The sequence below is a fragment of the Rhinolophus sinicus genome, linkage group LG02 (assembly GCF_036562045.2).
Source record: "Rhinolophus sinicus isolate RSC01 linkage group LG02, ASM3656204v1, whole genome shotgun sequence".
Lineage (NCBI taxonomy): Eukaryota > Metazoa > Chordata > Mammalia > Chiroptera > Rhinolophidae > Rhinolophus > Rhinolophus sinicus.
Window position 1 is genome coordinate 78,097,262 of NC_133752.1, and position 14,424 is coordinate 78,111,685.

Genomic DNA, 14,424 nt, shown 5'->3' on the forward strand with positions numbered 1-14,424 from the left:
CAAAAATTAATATAAGACCCAGTCTTATTTTACTGTAGTATAAGACCGGGTCTTTAACATCATATCATATCATATCATATATATATCATATCATATCATATCATATCATATCAGGTCTTATATTAATTTTTGCTCCAAAAGACACATTTGAGCTGATTGTCCAGCTGGGTCTTATTTTCTGGAAAACACAGTAGTTGTTGATAAATATTTTTAATGTTACATCTGACAGGAACATATTAAGAGAGTTACTTAGGAAGCAGTAGTCTTATTCTCATACTATAAAACCCAAGATTCAGAAGCCTCAAATCCCACATGTTTTCAATCTCACTTGCAGGCTAGGAAATAAACTTTTTCAAAAAATGCTTTTTCCATAGAAATATGTGTATGTAAGGAACCATTTTAGAACAAGCAATAATCAGCCAAATTTCCCATTAAATATGATAAAAACTGCATCCAATGATGATTCCACTCACATTCCAAAAGCAAATACAGACCAAGTATTGTCAATAATAATCATCCATCTACACATGTAACAGCTTTAATGTATACTCTTAATATATTTTGTAATTCAGCTTTATATTTTGTTTTTACTTTGAAAAGAGGGAGAAGATGGCACCACAAAATTGGGCAAGAAAAAAAATATTTGGGGAAAGCATCAAAAAAAAGAGGGAAATCCAGTTTCCAAAAATCAGTGGTCAGACTTCCTGTCTCAGAATTCTGTTGAAAATAATTTCAATATATTTGGTTACAGACTTTCGTTTCTGACTAAGAAAACCAACTCACATCTCATGAACTCAGATTTTACTTAAAACCAAAACAAGATTATGTATTTGAAAAATCTGTACAGTGATTTAGGCATCAACTATTTCTGGAAACTTTTTGCTGTCCCCTGAAAACACTAGATATTACTGTGACAAAGCTAGGATAAAACTCCATTGTGCATGCCAAGTAGTATATTGATTTCATCGTTAAACATCTCACCTGTAATGGATTTGATAGTTTCACTTGATACAGTTTGCCCAATCAAGTCATACTGAACTAAGCTCGAGGACTCCTTTGGAACTTCTACTGATTTCTCAGGACCTTTTGTCCAGGTATAAATCATCTCACTCTTTGGATAAGCATCTGAATGAAAGCACAGAATGTGGTTAGAGTCAGTGTCCTTTTGGTCAGCATCGATGGTCAACACTAAAGAATATTAGACATGTTCAAGAAAGATGGAATAAATGAAAATAATGATCGTTATAATTTATTTAAACATGTTCAGTATTCAGAAAACTGTAGAGATTAAGCAGCCTGTAGGGACAGACTCCCAGAAAGCAGTTTCCAGGCTGTCAGCCTCATGTAGAAAGGTGCTGGTTCAGTTGTTAGATGGCCATCTGCTGTGGTTGGTTGGCCATCAGCTGTTACCAGTTACCACTAGCCACTGATATAGCTTCCAGGGCTGCGCTAGCAGGCGTGGATTGAGGCTAGCAAGGGGTTAGCAAGCGGATTGTGGATTGCAGATCGCGTTGATCCTACTTCCTGGGTCTCACGGAGCTGCCAGTGAGACTGGGGTGCAGGAAGACCCCTTGCTGGAGTACTGGCGGATGTTTGCTTTTGTGTCTCGACCAGCCGCCATTGAGAATATAGTGGTATGACTCCCCTATCTGTGGCTCTGTTGCTGTTCCTTTTTGGCCTCACCATGTCCTAAGTTCTTGTGCGGGGAGCAGGAGCTGAGTCCCTGCATTAGACAGCCTTGCATATTGTTTTTATGTCAAAGAATTGGAGGAAGAGAGACTGAAATTAAAGTACTAAAATGCTACATATGTATAAATTAATGCCCGTGGATATGTTTCCATACAAACAGGATATGCAGTTGAAATGCAGAAATAATAACCCCCCCAAAAAACAACCTGTCATACTGCTACTTCTTTCCACTCCAACTCACTTCCAGTGCTTGACCAATATTGACTTCTTTCATCCTAATGCAGCTCTGCCAATTAGAAACATACCAAATGCTGCCTATAATAATACAACAACAAAAACAAAAACAAATCCTACTGATGGGAGAGCTCTCCTGGAGTAACCTATTTCAGACTCTGCCTTTGGGAATACCCATGCTGTTTGGGAATCATTGCAGTAACAACCAACTATGCTGTTTGTAAAGCTCTCCAGGGAATATAAATATATAACCAGTTCCACTACCTTTAAACTCTTAAAATCAGAACACTTTCCCTTCCACCTTCAACAAATCCCTCCCAGCAGCAATTTAAGCTTATTTCCTATTATGTGGTGTTCAATGCAAATGGAAACCAGCTGCTTGCTTACCAGTCTCCTCAGAACAGATAGCTTGGCTCACACACAAATTAGTTCCAAAGAACCAAGATAAATTGTGTACTACCCTCCACAAACTTTCCTAAAAATGCTAGAGTACAGTAAGTCCTCAGTGGAATTGTTTAATTATACAACCAACGTTGATACCTAGGGAGATAATCTTTACAAATCACTTTGCAAAACAGACTATGAGGTTGTGTTGTCATTTAGCAGTATACAGTTATGTCAACATTGACCTGCTGAAGTACATTCATGTTTAACATACATCCAAAGCCCCCAAATACTATGTTCCTGACCATGATATTTTAAATCAGGTATTCCTCTCTTGGCTAGCCTACCTTGCAAGAATAACCTTTTTCTTAACAATTCAATATTTGAGGCTGGGGGTGAGGGCCAACAAAATAGGTGAAGGTGATCAAAAGATGTGCCTCTCTTTAAATCCCAACCCAAAAACATCAGCTGCCAAGGAGTGATGTCTTCATTTTGTACAAGCCCTGATTGAGCACCAACTATGTTGAAGTCACTCTAAAGAGCTTTCTATGAGAACTAGAGGGGGATGGGTGGGAAAGGTAAACCTAGATTAGAACTAACTGGGTAAAATTTAAATTATTACAGCCTAAATGGATTTTAATTCTGGCCCTAGTGAGATCATCCTTTCTATGTATGTATTTTTCTGTTTTTATCTTCTCTCATTAAGTCACTGGTCAGGGAGCAAATGACTCTCTTTAACTCAGCCTACTGAATACTGTGCTTACTAGGGATTATAAAAAGAATGGTGACTGCTGATTCTCATTAAGTTAAGCAATGAGCAATGATAACAGCAGGCAACAGTTTCACAATCAGTGCAACTAAGAATCTGAAGCAATAGTAAAAGCCAGCATCTATTTTTGGTAGATTCTGATTAAATCAAGTATTTGAGGCAGACATTAGAAAAGGCAATCAAATTTTGCTGCCATCTCAGAGAAGGGAGCTTAGCAGAAAGGAATTCCATATTCTTTCCTACCAGTTCATTTCATCCTCTTGCTTTCACCTCCACAAGCTATCCTAAATCCATCCATCTCACACTTTCTCCTCTGGTACCATCCTACTCTAAGCCAGCACCGTCTTTGATTTTACTAAAACAATAGCTTCCAACTCTTCTCTACTTCTACTCTAGCCTTTCTACAATCCATTCTCTGTAGAAAAGCTGAAGTGAAATGTCAGGCCAAGAATGCCACATCCTTTAATAAAACTTTCTAAAGGCTTCCTACAGCATTTAGAATAGAATCCAAATTCCTTACTGTGGTCTGCAAGGTACTCTATTACCTGGCTCTGTCTACAAGTCAGACTACACCTCCTACTGTGCTTTTGTCATACTTCAGTGACTTTGAAACTAACAGTGCTGCTTATATTATTCTAACCTATGTCACGTCAAGAAGCCTTGAACCTTCTTTGGCCTTTTTCAAGTCTGCCATAAAGGACTCTGTTAAATTACAAAAATAAAACAAAACAAAATAATTTATAGTTGCTGTAATGTGGGGTCTCAGCTCCCGCTCCCTGCACAAAAACGCAGGATATGGTGAGGCCAAAAAGGAACACCAATGGAGCCATGGATGGGGGGTCATACCACTATATTTTCGCTGGTGGTTGAGTTGGAGACACAGGAAGCGGGAGCCACCCAACCCACAGTCCGCCGTTCACACTTGCTAACCCCACTTGCTAGCCGCAATCCGCAGTCCGCCTCTCTGCCAAGCAACAAACCAACCAACATAGCTTAGCCATGGCAGTTATATTAGTGGCTAATGGCTAACCAGTAGCAGCGAATGGCCACCCAGCCACAGCAGATGGCCATCTGATTACAACTGATGGCCATCTAATAACTGAGCCAGAACCTTTCCATATGAGGCCAAGAGCCTGGAAACTGCTCTCTGGGACTCTGTCCCCACACTTGCTATGTTACACCACCAACACATGGAGTTCAGAGGTCCCCAAATTTTACCACTGACCACCAACCTATTCTTTATGAGTCAGTCTACCTAGGCTATCTGTAGAAATAGATTTTTGAGTTTTTTTGAAAAACAGTGTTATTTTTATTTCTTTATTTAAATATATTAGATTAAAAAAGTCTCCTAAAAGTCAAATTTTGGGCAATTATTGTCACAGACAATGATTTAATGTTGAATTATGGAAAAACATGCACATACCTATATAAATAACAGCTTAAATGAGATAACCATAAATTCTAATATTTTTATTATAACTTACAACTCCCAAATTTCAAAGGACATGCATGACCATCCATGGGGAAATCCACCAATCTCATGGGACACTCTGCACTTATGGTGAGTCTATGATGGAAAAATACAATTAGAATCAACTCTTTCTCTAAAAATCAATTTATAGATCCATAAAGAAAGGAAGGAAAGAAGGGAGGAAGGAAGGAAGGAAGGAAAGTAGGAAGGAAGGAAATTAAAAGGGAAGAAGGAAAAAGAGAAAAATGACTACCTCATTGTGTATAAAATAGTGCCATTTCTCATAATTCTAAAAAGCTTATTTGGAGCTGTCATATTATGTGAGACAGATTTCTTTCCATTCCTGAAGAAAGTATCAGGGGTCCATACTTTTGTTACCATCATGTTGTTCAATCTCAAAATTTCAATGGGGCCGTCATATTTCAGTCTTTTGTCAATCCATGTTTGTCTGAAGAACACATCCATTGTGTATTCCTAAGGAAATTAGTTTGTGACACACTCAAATCACAGATGACCATACATAAATATGCAGAAAAATGCATTAGATTCTAAGCTCTTTCCCACTCATAAGAAAAAAGACAACCTCCAAATAAAAACTAAATTAATTGGAGCAGAAATTCTCTTAAATCAATGGAACAAAAACAGTTTCAGCAATTAAAGCATGTCCATCTTGATACTTTAATCTTCTACATTTATTAGACAAATAAATTACCATATATAGTAATCATTCAAAAGTAATTACTATAATTTAATAAAACTGCCAGTACCAGGTAATTACAGTTGTAGTATTAGGTTGGTACAAAAGTAATCGTGGGTTTTGCAATTATTTTCAATTGCAAAAACTGCAATAACTTTTGTACCAACCTAATACTTTACTTTAGTATCTTCATTGCATAAAGAATCATAAAACTATAAGCATCTCTTTAAGACAAAATAAAATATGTGAAAAAGAAACTTCATGTTCATAAACTTTATTAAAATTAGCCTAGGAGCTCAGAGTCAAGGAAAAAAGTAAAGTGGGCTATTTGACCTTGAAATGAAACATATTTAATATTAGAGAGCACAACTGAATGGATGAATTCATCCTGACCACTGTTTGGTATTCTAAGTTCTTTAAATATGAGAGAGAGCAAAGGAGAGAAGGGGTGGGGATGGAGAGTGAGCAATTGAGTCAACACGGAGCACTAAATGCGATGATGATTACAGTATAAAATTTCATACCAAAACTAATTACACTCTCTAATTTTCTCCTGTTTGATACATTTCTAAGGAAAAAAAATACTACATATGAGGTTGTGTTATAAACACTAGTAATAGCAAAGTTCTTTGTTGAGAATGACTCTAAGCCAAAAATTCCTCAAATGTTTGAGCTGAAAAGCAAATTTAATGTCTTATTCTGGATAAAGGTTTGAGTCTAATTAGGCTGTTTTTTGACTTTCTAGTTTTGTGTGATTGACAGCAAAATACATACTAATTACCCTCTTTTCTGTTTGTTTTCTTCAAACCTCGAAAGGTACATTACATTTTCCAAATACCTACCATTTCAACATCAGAAACAGGTCCAAAGCTGGTGACATATATGTCAGTTTTCACTTCTGTAACAGGACCTAGTATAGTAATAAGTGTGAAAAAATAATTACCAATTTCACAGGCAAGGTGGGTTTTGATAATTAAAGCGTAAATACAGCTATGGTATATCTATTTTTACAAGCATCTTAAATTTTCAGTAAGATAATGCATCTCTACAAAAAAAAATGTAGATAAAAGAAAAATAAAACCAGAAAACAGTCTTACTTACAGGCAAAGAAAATAAAAAATAAAAAATAAAATACCCAATTACTTACCAGAAACCTTGTTTCTTCAAAGATACGTCAACCCCAGGCACTGTAAAGACAGGCAGTGCAGGGAACAAAAGCTTTTTAGCCTTTGTGATTTTTTTTTGATTTTTTTTTTAGTCCATCATCTGATTGGCCTTGTGTAAAGAAGTGAGCCGTTAAAAAGAGGGAACTTAGCCACAAGGTAAGGAGAAAAACCATAATGGCTGCAAGGAATGTATCTTTGGAGAGTTGAGAATACTGGTAAATAGCTTCAGCACAAAAATGATTCATGTTACCTTTAACAACTGGCAAACCATCCATTGGCAATTGAGATCAAAAACAAGCCCGCCTATGAATCAGACCTTTGCATGCTCTGACACCTACAAGCTGTGTGACCTTGGGCAAATTACTTAACCTCTCAATAGTAGCAACCATACATATAAGGCAAGACTGTTGATAGGATCAAATAAAAGGAAACTCTCATATAAGACTCTGAACACAGTGACTCTTTCATGGAAGTACTTATTAAGCATTAGTTTCTCTTTGCTGCTTACAATGACCACTACTGAGATTCTTTCCTAGGCCTAAATAAGACTGGTTCAGGAACAAATATATGTGTGTGTTTGGCAGAGAGAAAAGTGGGAGCATCATGACAGTGGGCTGACACAGATTGCCACAATCTGGGTTTAGGATGTTGCTTAAAATTAAGAATTCTGGAATTCAAATTTATCTCTAACACTTTTTAATTATTTGATCTTGGTCAAGTCATGTGTCTTCATAGGTAAAGGTTTAACGTGTATTAATGGAAATAATATATGTAAACCACTCGTGCCAATCTCTATAATATAATGTGCTCAATAATGATAATAGTCATTGGTATATACAATATAGCATTTTATTTCTAATAAAAATAAAGATTGTTGCCCTCTTGAACATCATTTCCTTAAATGATGGTTTATAACACTGTATGGCTAGGGGCTAGATACTTCATATAGGAAAAAACAACATCTGCTATCAAGATGAACTATTTGGATAGTGGCTGGGCAATTGGATTTATGCCAAAAAAGACAAAGACCAGTTGATATAGCTTAATACCTTAGGTCTAAAGTTATCCTCATAAAAATCTATCAGAGTTTTTCTCCCTCTATAGGAAGAAAACTGAGCCACAGAAAGAAAAATGGTTTGAAGGAGAATGAGAAAATTCTTTCTTGAATAAGTACCCTAAGAAACATATCCTTTGGAAGTATAGTGAGAGAAAAAGCATAAATCAGGCTGGTCTGTCATGAGTTCTCATTTTTAAAAAATAATACCTTTGGAAAACAGACCAAGTAAGTATGAGAAGTTAATTAAACTTTTATTTGAGTGATAAATTTGAAACAACAAAAATATGGTAGTAATAAGTTCATTAAAGCCAAATTTTTCCAGGAATAGATAGGTAATCCAGGAAGCAGGTAATGTATGTTGAACATTAGATGGAGATTTTACTCAAAGTGGTTCAAGAGTGGGAGTAATAACTCTGCTGGTTTATTAAGGCCAATTGTGCTGTGTATTAAAATATTACAAGCACTATGTCACACGGCAAGTCAAGACAAGAACAGACAAGTTACTTAGAATAATTAAGGTTGAGTGTATCTTCACAACTGAACTGTTTGACAAGATTCTTGAGAAATCAAAAGTTACTTTGAAGATCAATTTAGGGCAGTGGCACTCAAACTTTAACTGGATCAGAATTCCAGAAGATTTCTGTTGGACCTCACCTCCAGCCTTGCTGATTCAGAAGGTCCAAGGTGGAGTCTGACTACTTGCATTTCTAACCAGTTCCTAGGTGATAATGTTAATTTTATCCCAGTTTAAAGACAGTGTTTTTCTAGAACAGTATTTACCAAACTGGGTCCTATAAAATATTAATACCGTAAGAGTTCTACGGGAGTGGGGAAAGTGTAGGAGAGGGAGGAACTAGGCCAATATTTTTCCTTATAACTTTATTTTAAGGTGTGTGGGTTTATGCTAATTCTTGTAGATATAATGATTCCATGATAATAAAGGGTATTTTCAACTCTTATATAACATACTACTTTTTGAATGATTATTGATATGTGGGATACTGAAAACCACAAAGAAAGGTACAAGACAAACACATAAACAAAAACTCATAGAAACAGACAATAGTTTAGTGGTTACCAGAGAGTAAGGGTGGAGAGGGGATAGTAGAAGAGGGTAAATGGGGTCAAATATATGGTGATGGAAGGAGAACTGACTCTGGGTGGTGAACACACAATGTGATATATAGATTATGTATTACAGAATTGTACACTTGAAACCTATGTAATTTTCCTAACCACTGTCACCCCAATAATTTAAAAAATTAAAAATAAATGATTAATGAAAAATGTTCTGTGTCCAGAATCTCAACTTTAGAATTTCTTTTAGACATTATTCAGTATTTGCTTTATATGACCTTATGGATTTTGAGATTGAGTGAGATCTTACATTTGATTCAGACACTCATTCAATAAACATTTACTGAATGAGCACCTGCTGTGTGCTAGGTTCCATGCCAGGCCCTGGAGTTCAAAGTGGTAACCAAGATTCATGAGCACCCTGCCTCATGGTGTTAACATGCTATTGGAGGAGTCAGAGTATAATTCAGAAATAAATTAAATGGAAGAACACTGTCATTCTTAAGAGGGACAAAACAGGCTGGCAACTGAGTGAGAGTGAAAGCCACTCCAGATTTTTTAGGCACTCTTTAAAGCAGTGACTTTTAAACTGAGACCTGGAGGATGAGCATGGGCCATTAGAAGAGTTGAGAAAACTGCATTCCGGGCATAGAGAACTTCAGGGGAAAAGTTCACAGTCAAGAAAGACCTTAGTGATAAAATAAAGAATGCGAGTTTGGATCAAAATGACGGCATGAGGTAAGCCTCTGCAAAGCTCCCCTGGAATTTACAACTAATCAAACAACAATAACTCCACAAAGGACTCCCTGCACAGCAGACAGGCAAGACGAAGAGGTCCACTACTGAATTCACCTAAAGGTGGGCGAATCCCGCTAGCCGGGGAGGAGGGAAGGCAGAAGTGCGGAGACAGAGCCGGGCGGACGCAGGACACACACCTAGCTCAGTGCTCCGAGCTCGCTGCATCCTGGAACTACCACAGCTACGGGAGAGGGAAGAACTTGGACTGCTAGGGCTCCGCTTATGGCCCACAGGGCTGAGGGGGAAGCATAAAACACAGCTGAACCCAACGCTCACGGCAGAGACCTCGGAGAAAAGACTGAGGGAAGAAGGCTGTAAATGGTGGTTTAAGCCTTTACTGCCGAGCAGAGAACGGAAGCCTTAGGCACTGAGACTAGCCGCCCCCTCTCTACCCTCCCAGAGCTCAACCCACCCCCACCTGCCCGGTGCTAGAAACGGAACAGTAGCAGTGTCAGATCAAAAGAACAGAATATTTGCTGTTCTGAGAACTGTGGACCACAGACACAGATTCTCAGCCCAACTAGTTCCAGCAAAGGGGAGGTTGCTGTGGAAGCAGGACCGGCTGTGGTGGTGGTTGCCACCATTGTTCTGGGCCACCTCTCACAACTCACCCTGCCCCTGGCCCCACCTATCTAGGCAGATCCCTGCAGGAGTAAACAGAACTGCTGAAACACACGGGCTCTGAATCTGGTGCAGGAAGAGCTTTGGAACTTCAAAAGCTCTCCGCATACCCACACGGACACTGCGCCCTTTGACCCAGGCAAACTATTAACAGAGGAGAAGCCCATCTCCCAGGGAATTCCCCCGTTGTGTGAGAAGCTGGAATAGTGTAGAGAAAACATAGCACTACTGTGTGAGAGAGAAAAATAAGCTGCAGTCGGAGAGAAAATAAAACATTCTACCAACAAGTACTGGAAAACAAAAGAAAGACATCTTCTTATCAACCTGTGGCAGAAGCCACTCCTGTAGATGTCTAGGAAGAGAAATAATAAGTCAGTAATTGCCGTGAATAACCAAGGCAATAAGATAGCTCAGAAAGAAAGTGAAAAGTCTCCAAAAAAGGAACTTAAAGAAAAGGAAATATGGAAATATGTGACTTAAATGACAGAGAATTCAAGATTGCAGTTCTGAAAGAACTCAACGAGATGCAAGAAAACACAGAAAGGCAATTTAATGAACTCAGAAACACAATCAAAGTACAACATGAGCATTTTACGAAACAGATTGAAATTTTAAAAAAGAACTAAATGGAATTTCTGGAGATTAAGAACTCAATAGAAGAAATTAAGAATGAAATAACCAGCTTAGGTAGTAGAGTTGACCAGATGGAGGAAAGAATCAGTGACATCGAAGATAGAAACCAGGAAATTACACAGATGGAAGAAGAAAGAGACTTGAGACTTAAAAGAAATGAAAGAACTCTACAAGAACTTTCTGACTCCATCAGAAAGAGCAATATAAGAATAATGGGCATACCAGAAGGAGAAGAAAGAGAGAAGGGAACAGAAAACGTATTCAAGCAAATTGTTGATGAGAACTTCCCGAACTTGTGGACAGTACTGGATCCTCAAATCCAAGAAGCAAATAGAACACAATCCCAACAGGCCTTCTCCAAGGCACATTGTATTGAAGCTGTCTAAAATCAATGACAAAGAAAGAATCCTCAAGGCAGCCAGGGATAAGAAGACGGTAACCTACAAAGGAAAGCCCATTAGATTATCATCTGATTTTCCAGCAGAAACTCTACAAGCCAGGAGGGAGTGGAACCAAATATTCAAACTATTGAAAGAGAGAAATTATGAGCCAAGAATAATATATCCAGCAAAGATATCCTTTAGATATGAAGGAGTAATAAAGACCTTTCAAGACATACAGAAGCTGAGGGAATTTTCTAATACACGACCTGCACTACAAGAAATACTAAAGGAGGCTATTCGACCATCATCAACAGGGACAATTTGTGGCAACCAAAACATAAAAAGGGGGAGAGTAAAGGCCTGAACTGGAATATGGGAATGGAGAAAGTAAGCGCGCTGAAGAAAATGGAGTACTCTAAATATCAAACTTTCTTTTACATAAACTTAAGGGTAACCACTCAAAAAAAATCCAGAACTGAAATATATACTGTAATAAAAGAAGAAACAGAAGGAAACATCATAGAATACCACCACGCAGAAATAACAGACGATAACAACAAAAAGGCAAAGAAACAATGGAGACACAGCCTTACCAGAAAACTAAAGATAGAATGACAGGAAATCCTCACATATCAATAATCACCCTAAATGTAAACGGACTGAACTCACCAATAAAAAGGCACAGAGTAGCAGATTGGATCAAAAATCTAAACCTAAACATATGCTGTCTCCAAGAGACACATCTCAGCTACAAGGACAAGCATAGACTCAAAGTGAAAGGGTGGAAATTGACACTCCAAGCAAATGGTACCCAAAGAAAATCAGGTGTAGCCATAATGATATCAGATGAAACAGACTTAAGCGTGAAAAAGATAACAAGAGACAAAGATGGACATTTCATAATGGTAAAGGGGACTATACAATAAGAAGACATAACAGTCATCAATATTTACACCCCCAATCAGGGAGCACCGAAGTATGCCAAGCAACTGCTGACAGAACTAGAGGGAAAAATTCACCGGAGCACAATTATACTGGGGGCTTGAGTACATCATTGACAGCTATGGATGGATTATCCAAACAGAAAATAAATAATGAAATAGCAGCCCTAAATGACACATTAGATGAAATGGACATAATTGACATATATAGAGCACTTCGTCCTAAAACATCAGCCTATACATTCTTTTCCAGTGTACATGGAACATTCTCAAGGATAGACCATATATTGGGACGTGAAATCAGCCTCAGCAAATTTAAGAAGATTGAAATCATACCAAGCATACTCTCTGATCACAAGGCTTTGAAATTGGATATCAACTGCAAAAAGAAAGCAGTAAAAAACACAAATACATGGAGATTAAACAACATACTTTTAAAGAATGACTGGGTCAAAGAAGATATTATAGGAGAGATCAAATATACATAGAAACAAATGACAATGAAAATACATCCTACCAAAATTTTTGGGATACAGCGAAAGCAGTTTTAAGAGGGAAATCTATATCATTACAGGCCTATATCAAGAAACAAGAAAAATCCCAAACAAATAACCACATGTTACAACTTAAAGAACTAGAAAAAGAAGAACAAGTGAAATCCAAGGTCAGCAGAAGAAAGGAAATAACAAAAATCAGAGCAGAAATAAATGGAATAGAGAACAAAAAGACAATAGAAAAAATTAAGGTGACAAAGAGCTGGTTGTTTGAAAAGATTAACAAAATTGACAAACCCTTGGCTAGACTCACTAAAATAAAAAGAGAAGACACTAATTAACAAAATCAGAAATGAAAAAGGGAAGTTATCACGGACACCACAGAAATACAAAGGATCATCCAAGAATACTATGAAGGACTATATGCCACCAAATTCAATAACCTAGAAGAAATGGACAAGTTCTTAGAAACATATAGCCTTCCAAGGCTGAACCATGAAGAACTGGAAAATCTAAACAGACCGATCACCAGTAATGAAATTGAATCAGTCATCCAAAACCTTCCCAAAAGCAAAAGTCCGGGACCAGATGGCTTCACTAGTGAATTCTACCAAACCTTCAAACAGGACCTAATACCAATCCTGCTCAAACTCTTCCAAAAAAATGAAGAAGAGACAGTACTCCCTAACTCATTTTATGAGGCCAACATTACCCTGATACCAAAACCTGGTAAGGACAACACAAAAAAAGAAAACTACAGACCAATATCTCCAATGAATACAGATTCAAAAATCCTAAACAAAATTCTAGGTAATCGAATACAACAATGCATTAAAAAGATTATTCATCACGACCAAGTGGGGTTCATCCCGGGGCACAAGGATGGTTCAACATCTGCAAATCCATCAATGTGATACATCACATAAACAAAATAAAGGACAAAAATCATATGATTATATCAATTGATGCAGAAAAAGCATTTGACAAGATACAACATCCATTTATGATTAAAACACTTAATAAAATAGGTATAGAAGGAAAATACCTTAACATAATAAAGGCCATATATGACAAGCCCTCAGCTAATCTCATAATTAATGGTGAAAAACTGAAGCCCTTTGCTCTACGTTCAGGAACACGACAGGGCTGTCCCCTATCACCTCTGCTTTTCAACATAGTGTTGGAAGTCCTTGCCAGAGCAATCAGGCAAGAGAAAGAAATAAAAGGCATCCAAATTGGGAATGAAGAAGTTAAATTATCACTCTTTGCAGATGACATGATGCTATATATAGAAAACCCTAAAGACTCCACCAAAAAGCTATTAGAAACAATCAACGAATACAGTAAAGTTGCTGGCTACAAAATCAACGTACAAAAGTCCATTGCATTCCTATATACTAACAATGAAATCTCAGAAAAGAAATACAAAAAACAATTCCTTTTGCAATTGCAGCAAAAAGAATAAAATACCTAGGAATAAACTTAACCAAGGATATGAAGGACCTATATGCTGAAAACTATAAGATATTTTGAAAGAAATTGAAGAAGACACAAAGAAATGGAAAGACATTCCGTGCTCACGGATTGGAAGAATCAACATAGTTAAAATGGCCATATTACCCAAAGCAATATACAGATTTAATGCAATCCCCATCAAAATCCCAATGGCATTTTTTAAAGAAATAGAACAAAAAATCATCAGATTTGTTTGGAACCACAAAAGAACTTGAATAGACAAAGCAATCTTAAGAAAAAAGAACAATACCAGAGGTATCACACTCCCTGACTTTAGCTTGTACTACAGGGCTACAATAATCAAAACAGCATGGTATTGGCAGAAAAACAGACACATAGACCAATGGAATAGAATTAAGAACCCAGAAATAAAACCACACAAATATGGACAGATAATTTTTGACAAAGAAGCTAAAAGCATACAATGGAGGAAAGACAGCCTCTTCAATAAATGGTGCTGGGAGAATTGGATAGCCACGTGCAAAAGAATGAAAC

The 14,424-nt window shown here is 37.3% G+C and overlaps 1 protein-coding gene across 2 annotated transcripts in view; it reads right to left on the bottom strand.

Moving 5' to 3' along the window:
* Positions 1-14,424, bottom strand: part of GABRA4 (gamma-aminobutyric acid type A receptor subunit alpha4) — a 196,245-nt gene that overhangs the window by 167,468 nt on the left and 14,353 nt on the right. For both annotated transcript variants that reach the window (XM_074324636.1, XM_019741054.2), the window contains exons 3-6: positions 6,087-6,154; positions 4,801-5,021; positions 4,561-4,643; positions 982-1,125 (exon numbers count right to left, since the gene is read on the bottom strand). In XM_074324636.1, the coding sequence (XP_074180737.1) occupies positions 982-1,125; positions 4,561-4,643; positions 4,801-5,021; positions 6,087-6,154 (516 nt within the window). The remainder of the gene's footprint in view (positions 1-981; positions 1,126-4,560; positions 4,644-4,800; positions 5,022-6,086; positions 6,155-14,424) is intronic.